This window comes from Bubalus kerabau, chromosome 15 (genome assembly GCF_029407905.1).
Source record: "Bubalus kerabau isolate K-KA32 ecotype Philippines breed swamp buffalo chromosome 15, PCC_UOA_SB_1v2, whole genome shotgun sequence".
NCBI classification, from domain to species: domain Eukaryota; kingdom Metazoa; phylum Chordata; class Mammalia; order Artiodactyla; family Bovidae; genus Bubalus; species Bubalus kerabau.
In genome coordinates this window covers 49,611,071-49,619,168 of record NC_073638.1, presented here as the reverse complement: position 1 = coordinate 49,619,168, position 8,098 = coordinate 49,611,071, and the positions used below count along the sequence as shown (strand labels likewise).

Genomic DNA, 8,098 nt, shown 5'->3' with positions numbered 1-8,098 from the left:
TAAAGGTGATATCATTTGCATATCTGGGGTTACTGATATTTCTCTCTTCAATCTTGATTCCAGCTTGTGTTTCATCCAGCATGGCATTTCACATGATGTATTCTGCATATAAGTTAAATAACCAGGGTGACAATATACAGCCTTGACATACTCCTTTCCCAATTGGGAACCAGTCTGTTGTTCCATGTCCACTTCTATTTGTTGCATCTTGACGCGCACACAGATTTCTCAGGAGGCAGGTAAAGTGGTCTGGTATTCCCATCTCTTTCAGAATTTTCCAGTTTGTTGTGATCCACATAGTCAAAGGCTTCAGTGTAGTCAATGAAGCAGAAGTAGATGATTTTCTGGAATTCTCTTGCTTTTTCTATGATCCAACAGATGTTGGAAACTTGATCTCTTGTTCCTCTGCCTTTTCTAAATCCAGCTTGAACATCTGGAAGTTCTCATTTCACATACTGTTGAAGCCTAGCTTGGAGAATTTTCAGCATTATGTTGCTAGCATGAGAGTCTACAGCAATTGTGCGGTAGTTTGAACAATCTTTGGCATTGTTTTTCTTTGGGACTAGAATGAAAACTGACCTGTCCTGTGGCCACTGCTGAGTTTTCCAAATTTTCTGGCATATTGAGTGCCGCACTTAACAGCATCATCTTTTAGGATTTGAAATAGCTCAACTGGAATTCCATCACATTCAATAGTTTTGGTTCTGGTGATACTTCCTAAGGCCCACTTGTGTTCAGACTCCAGTATGTCTGACCCTAGGTGAGTGATCACACCATCGTGGTTATCTAGATCATGAAGATCTTTTCTGTATAGTTCTTATGTGTATCCTTGCCACCTCTTCTTAATATCTTCTGCTTCTGTTAGGTCCATATCATTTCTGTTCCTTATTATGCCCATCTTTGCATGAAATGTTCCCTTGGTATCTCTAATTTTCTTGAAGGGATCTCTAGTCTTTCCCATTCTATTGTTTTCCTCTATTTCTTTCCATTGATCACTTAGGAAGGCTTTCTTATCTCTCCTTGCTATTCTTTGGAACTCTACATTCAGATATATATTTCCTTTTTTTCCTTTGCCTTTAGCTTCTCTTCTTTTCTCAGCTATTTGTAAGGTCTCCTCAGACAACCATTTTTCCTCTTCACATTCTTTTCCCTGCGGATGGTTTTGATCACCACCTAGTGTACAATGTTACAAACCTCTGTCCATAATTGTTCAGGCTCTATCAGATCTAATCCCTTGAATCTATTTGTCACTTCCACTATATAATTGTAAAAGATTTGATTTAGGTCATACCTGAATGGTCTAATTCCTTACTTTCTTTAATTTGAGTCTGAATTTGGCAATAAGGAGTTCATGAGCTGAGCCACAGTCAGCTCCTGGTCTTGTTTTTGCTCACTGTAGAGAACCTCTCCATCTTTGGCTGTAAATAGTACAATCAATCTGATTTTGGTATTGACCATCTGGTGAAGGCCATGTGTAGAACTGTCTCTTGCATTGTTGGAAGAGTGTATTTGCTATGACCTATGCATTCTCTTGGCAAAACTCTGTTAGTCCCTATTGACATTTACTGGACACTTATTATGTTCCAGATATTGTTATAAGTGCCCTATATATTTCCTCAATTTAACAAAATATCCACACATACAAAATAAGTTTCCTAAGATTTTATACCTAGAAGCAATGGAACCAAGATTTGATTATTAGAACTCTGACTCCAGAGATTGTCCTCTTTAGTCACAAGCCTACACTGTGTCCTAATGCTTCAAACTAGTAATTCCATTTAATTACATGAAAATGACTGCACTCTTATTTTTCCTAACTTCACTCTTAATAAAAGTATTTAAACCTTATGCTTTTTCATCCTTCAGTTTTACTATGATTCTATATATTCTCTGCACTATTTTGTCTTATAATTGCTAATCACAATTACACTTTCCTGACTCCTCCATTAACAGTTTCTTTTGTGATATACATTTCTTCAGTTTCTGCCTGATATGTCAGATACACATTCTTTTATCAAATGTAGTAATTAATTTATTTTTGCCACTCTGTGCTGCTTGTGGCAGGATCTTAATTCCCTGACCAGGAGTTAATTAATTACCTTAATTCCCTGACTCAGCAGTGACAGTACTGAGTCCCAAAGCTTGACTGCTAGTAAATTACCCAGATGCACATTCTAAAGTTCATTTTAAGTAACATGATATTCAGATATCTAGGAAATGTTTTAAATGTTGTATTAAGACTCCTTAGCAAGGAAAAGAGATGAATCTTAGTCATTAGCTCCTGCAAGAAGACACATAGTTCCAGAACATATTAACTGGCCTTGTCTCTGTGAAGAACTCTTATTTTTTTATGAACTCTTGCTGAATTTTATAGGGCTGGTGCTTTCCTCTTGGAATGGTAAATCCTTGCACTTGCTGGATCCACTCTGAGGCCTCATTGATTCTCTCATTGCATCATTAGTTCTCACAGCCCTCCCTGTGTCTATGGCTGCAAGGCAATTTTGCAAACAATCCCAACCCCATTGTTTTTAAAAATATGTGGTTGAATGTTGGAATAGCTCTTTAGAATTATTGCCTTTGTAACTAGTAGTCTGTTTCTTTAACCTGGTCCTACATTATAATTAAAATACATTTACTTCTCTTTTTACTTTTATTATCTTACCAGGACCATCATATTTTCAGATTTTTTAAGCTTCTCTATAACCTGGAGATTGCTAAAGATTTCCCGTGGGCTCTTATCAATTTAAACAACCAGAGTCACACTGTGCCAAATATACAGTATTTGACAGTGACCCATGCTTTATCTATTTCTTTTAACCTTCAAAAATATTGATATTTATGAGATCTTGGACTTTGTGCCTGCTAAGTTGCTTCAGTTGTGTCTAACTCTTTGAGACCCTATGGACTCTAGCTCACTAGCGTCCTCTATCCACAGGCATTCTCCAGGCAAGAATACTGGAGTGGGTTGCCATGACCTCCTCCAAGGGATCCTCCCGACCCAGAGATCCAGTCCACTTCTTTTGCATGTCCTGCATTGACTGGGGGATTCTTTACCACTAGCACCACCCGGAAGTTCAGTTCATTTCAGTTGCTCAGTCATTTCAGACTCTTTGAGACACCATGGACTGCAGCACACCAGACCTCCCTGTCCATCACCAATTCCCAGAGCTTGCTCAAACTCATGTCCATTGAGTTGGTGATGCCATCCAACCATCTCATCCTCTGTCATCCCCTTCTCCTCTTGCCTTCAATCTTGCCCAGCATCAGAATTTTTTCCAATAACCCCCTGTGAGAAGGTACTTGCTATCACTGTGTAAGGCTGACAATGTGGCTACAGCTTAGATTTGTGAACTAATGTATGAGGAGGTGATCAGACCTTGTGAGGTACTTAACTCCACAGGAAGGCACATCCAAGAATTGTAAATATGGGAATGCTCCATGATGCTGATCCACAGAGGAAAAAAATCCTAGGGTTAGTTTGGCTTAATATAGACAGCTGAGGAAAGAACAAATATATGTGGAAAGAGAGGGGATTTTCTGTATAAAAATATTGTAGTGGTTTCTTTATCTTGCATACTCTCAATTATATAGTAGCATAGAGGTGCTCTTATTAAATAATTTGGGATGGGCTTTATCCTTTACCATTTTCTGATAAAAGTTTTTATGGAATCTATATTATTTGCCTTCTAAATGTTTGGTTGTATTCATCTAGTAAATTCATCTGGGTCTGGAAAACTCCTTGTTGGAAGGTTTCAAACTACAATTTCTCAAGTAGGTATGAGAGTACTTAGATTATCTATTTTTTACAAAATGAGCTTCAGTAGTTTGTACATAACAAGGGATTTTCTCATTTGTCTTAGTTATTAAATATAATGAAGTTAATTTTTATTTTGTAACTGTATATTGTTTATTTCCTGATAATTTTGATTGTTTGTAAGTTATATTAATCTTTTAAAAAGTCAGTTCCTACTCTCATTCTTGTAAATTTCTAGGAGATTTGTGTGATATCCAGCAATAAAATAATAAAGTTATTCTTTGTAAACAGGTATCAACAGAACAATGAATCAAATTTCAAGTCCTAAAGCAATATTTAGGTCAACTAGCATTTATGAAAAGGCCTGCCTCTTGAGAAATTTGTATGCAGGTCAGGAAGCAACAGTTAGAACTGGACATGGAACAACAGACTGGTTCCAAATAGGAAAACGAGTACGTCAAGGCTGTATATTGTCACCCTGCTTATTTAACTTCTATGCAGAGTACATCGTGAGAAACGCTGGGCTGGAAGAAGCACAAGCTGGAATCAAGATTGCCGGGAGAAATATCAATAACCTCAGATATGCAGATGACACCACCCTTATGGCAGAAAGTGAAGAGGAACTCAAAAGCCTCTTGATGAAAGTGAAAGAGGAGAGTGGAAAAGTTGGCTTAAAGAACAACATTCAGAAAACGAAGATCATGGCATCTGGTCCCATCACTTCATGGGAAATAGATGGGCAAACAGTGGAAACATTGTCAGACTTTATTTTTCTGGGCTCCAAAATCACTGCAGATGGTGACTGCAGCCATGAAATTAAAAGATGCTTACTCCTTGGAAGGAAAGTTATAACCAACCTAGACAGCATATTGAAAAGCAGAGACATTACTTTGCCAACAAAGGTCAGTCTAGTCAAGGCTATGGTTTTTCCATTGGTCATGTATGGATGTGAGAGTTGGACTGTGAAGAAAGCAGAGCCCCGAAGAATTGATGCTTTTGAACTGTGGTGTTGGAGAAGACTCTTGAGAGTCCCTTGGACTGCGAGGAGATCCAACCAGTTCATTCTAAAGGAGATCAGTCCTGGGTGTTCTTCGGAAGGACTGATGCTAAAGCTGAAACTCCAATACTTTGGCTACCTCATGCGAAGAGTTGACTCATTGGAAAAGTCTCTGATGCTGGGAGGGATTGGGGGCAAGAGGAAAAGGGGATGACAGGATGAGATGGCTGGATGGCATCACCAACTAGATGTACATGAGTTTGCATGAACTCCGGGAGTTGGTGATAGACAGGGAGGCCTGGCGTGCTGTGATTCATGGGGACACAAAGAGTCGGACATGACTGAGTGACTGAACTGAACTGAATTGATAGTATCATTATAAAATGATCAAAAGGAGCTTTGACATTCATTTGAGGAGCAAATGCAGATTTTTTATTCATTCCAGTGCTTTTTCTAATGTATGGTGCTAGTGGTAAAGAACCCACCTGCAAATGAAGGAGACATAGAGACATGGACTGGATCCATGGGTAGGGTAGATCCCCTGGAGGAGGGCATGGCAACCCACTCCAGTTTTCTTGCCTGGAGAATACCCATGGACAGAGGAGCCTGGTGAACTAGAGTCCATAGGGTCTCAAAGAGTTGGACACAATTGAAGCAAGTTAGCATGCACACATGCTAGTAATCCATAAATTTCTACCTCTGGCAAATTTTTATCCAGTCTCCAGAGTGAAAAATTAAAATAGCTTGATGCCCCAAGATCACCTAAAATCATTATGTCCCATAATGCCTGAAATGATACTTGCTGCTGCTGCTAAGTCACTTCAGTCGTGTCCGACTCTTTGCGACCCCGTAGATAGCAGCCCATCAGGCTCCCCCATCCCTGGGATTCTCCAGGTAAGAACACTGGAGTGGGTTGCCATTTCCTTCCTTAGGAAAGAGGAAATATTGGCTTCCCAAGTGGCACTAGTGGTAAAGAATGCTCTGTTCAGTGCTGGAGATATCAGAAGTGGGCTCAATCCCTGGGTCAGGAAGATCCCTTTGGGGAGGGCATGGTAATCCACTCCAGTATTCTTTCCTAGAGAATCCCATGGCCAGAGGAGCCTGGTTGATTACAATCCGTGGGGTTGTGGAGTTGGACATGACTGAAGCATTGTGTATTACACACAAGGAGGAAATATAAAAGAGATTCCTTTCTCTGTCCTGCATGTCCAGTGTATGTAGGATGCAGACTGATTACAGTAGTATTACTGGTAATAGTAAAAATAGACAACCTTCCTTCATTTTCATTACATGCTATGCAGTGTTTTAGAAGCTTTATATAAATCATTTTACTTAATAATTTTAACAACCTTATAAGTTACATTATATTTTGTACCTATTATAAAGATAAGTGTACAGAATTCCAGAAAGAGTAAATGTACTCTGCCAAGGCCATACATCTGAAATTCAAGACTCGAACTTAGAGCCCAAATGCTCAGCTAATACATCAGGATGCTAAATACATGAGTACTATTTTCTCTGATTTACAGAGGTCATATTATAGGAGAATAAACTAAAACCCTGTTAAGTTGATTTGAGATTTTTTTTTTTCATTTTTTTTTAGTGTGTGTGGGTGGGCTGTGTCTTCAGTTCTCCTGTTTGTCTATATTAACATAAAACTGAAATTAGCTATTGAATTTATTTGCTTTAAACTTGTAACAAAGCTCATTATTACACAGACTCTAAAATGTCCATGGTCTGACACTGTCCTGAACAAAAGCAGTGAAACAAGATTTTAACATAATCTGATTTACTCAAATCTTAATGCTATTATTCTCTCTTAATGCTGGCATGATATAAGATATCCAATATAATTGTAGGTACTCTTCAATTAGTGGAGTTACATAGAGAATTAAAGAACTACGCTGTTTAATCTACATCAGCAAAATTTCTTGCTCAAATAAAAGACCTGGATAAATTTCTCCTGAATTTGCTTGGTCTTAACTCCATAAATGATGGGGTTGAGAGTGGATGGTACCACCACATAAAGATTGGCAAGAAGGATATGTATATGGAGTGGTATACAGTGGCCCCCGAATCGGTGAGCAAAGAATGAATAAAAGGCTGGGGTATAGAACAGTAATATAACACAGACATGGGAGCCACAAGTACCCAGAGCCTTGAGACGGGCATCTTGGGAAGGAATTCTAAACACAGTACACAGTATTAGGGCATAAGAGATGATGATAAGCACCACATCCAGGCACGTGGAAAATAGAGCCACAATCACCCCATAGTAGATGTTGACTTGGATGCTATCACAGGCAAGCCTGGCAATGCCCATATGTTCACAGTATGAGTGATGAATAATGTTCCTTCCACAGTAAGTAAGCCGATAAACCAGAAAAACCAAGGGGAAACAGATGAGGAAACTCCTAATTATAGAAGCAATGCCTATTTTTCCAATGACTGAGGGTGTTAGAATGGTAGTATATCTTAGTGGATAACAGATGGCTACATAGCGATCAAATGCCATGGCCAGCAATATGGCAGACTCTGCCACAAAGATGAAGTGGAGGAAAAACATCTGGGACACACAGCTACCAAAAGATATACCCCCTTCTTGGAACCAGAAGATTCCTAACATCTTGGGTGTGGTGACAGTGGAAAGAAAGATATCTGCCAAGGCTAACATGGAGAGGAAAATGTACATGGGTTCATGAAGACTGCACTCAGTGAAGATCAGAAATAGTAAGAGGGTATTTCCCACAACAGCGACTATGTACATGGAACAAATGGGGATGGAGATCCACGTGTATGCATCTTCCAGTCCTGGGATCCCAATCATGGTGTACCAAATGTCTCTAAGGTTAGTGTAGTTTGAAGAGGTTGTCATCTTTTACTCTGTCCTCTGATGCTGAACCCTGAAATAGGGTGAGGGAAAGAGAAAGAGAATGAGAATGAAGTGTCAGGGCTATTTTATCAGATTAAGTGTGACTCTTGGCATTGCAGTAATTTACTACCTTAAAAAAGGATGGTAATAAGTAATGATTCAAGGATGATAAACCAAATAGACTTCACTGGCACGAAAGTTACCATGACTTAATAGAGCTAATGCTATTGGTATTGATAATGAAAATAGCAATAATAATAAACATTGAATGGGCTTATAATTTCATTTAGGCACTGTGACCAATACATTATATTTATTGACTTAGCATCATACAAGAAAACTTCTTTATAAGCTCTTGAGTATCATCAGTTTTCCTTCTTGTCTGACTAGTCACTCCTGGTGATTAATAGACACTTTTTATTCTAGAGCTAAAGAAAAAACTGTTCAAAATACTGGTGTGGCCTTTTAGGGAGCT

At 38.8% G+C, this 8,098-nt stretch overlaps 1 protein-coding gene across 1 annotated transcript; it reads right to left on the bottom strand.

Moving 5' to 3' along the window:
* Positions 1-6,669: 6,669 nt before the first annotated feature.
* Positions 6,670-7,626, bottom strand: LOC129628209 (olfactory receptor 52Z1P-like). Its single transcript, XM_055547635.1, has one exon. The coding sequence runs from the start codon at positions 7,624-7,626 to the stop codon at positions 6,670-6,672; it is 957 nt and encodes a 318-aa protein (XP_055403610.1).
* Between the last annotated feature and the right edge of the window lie 472 nt (positions 7,627-8,098).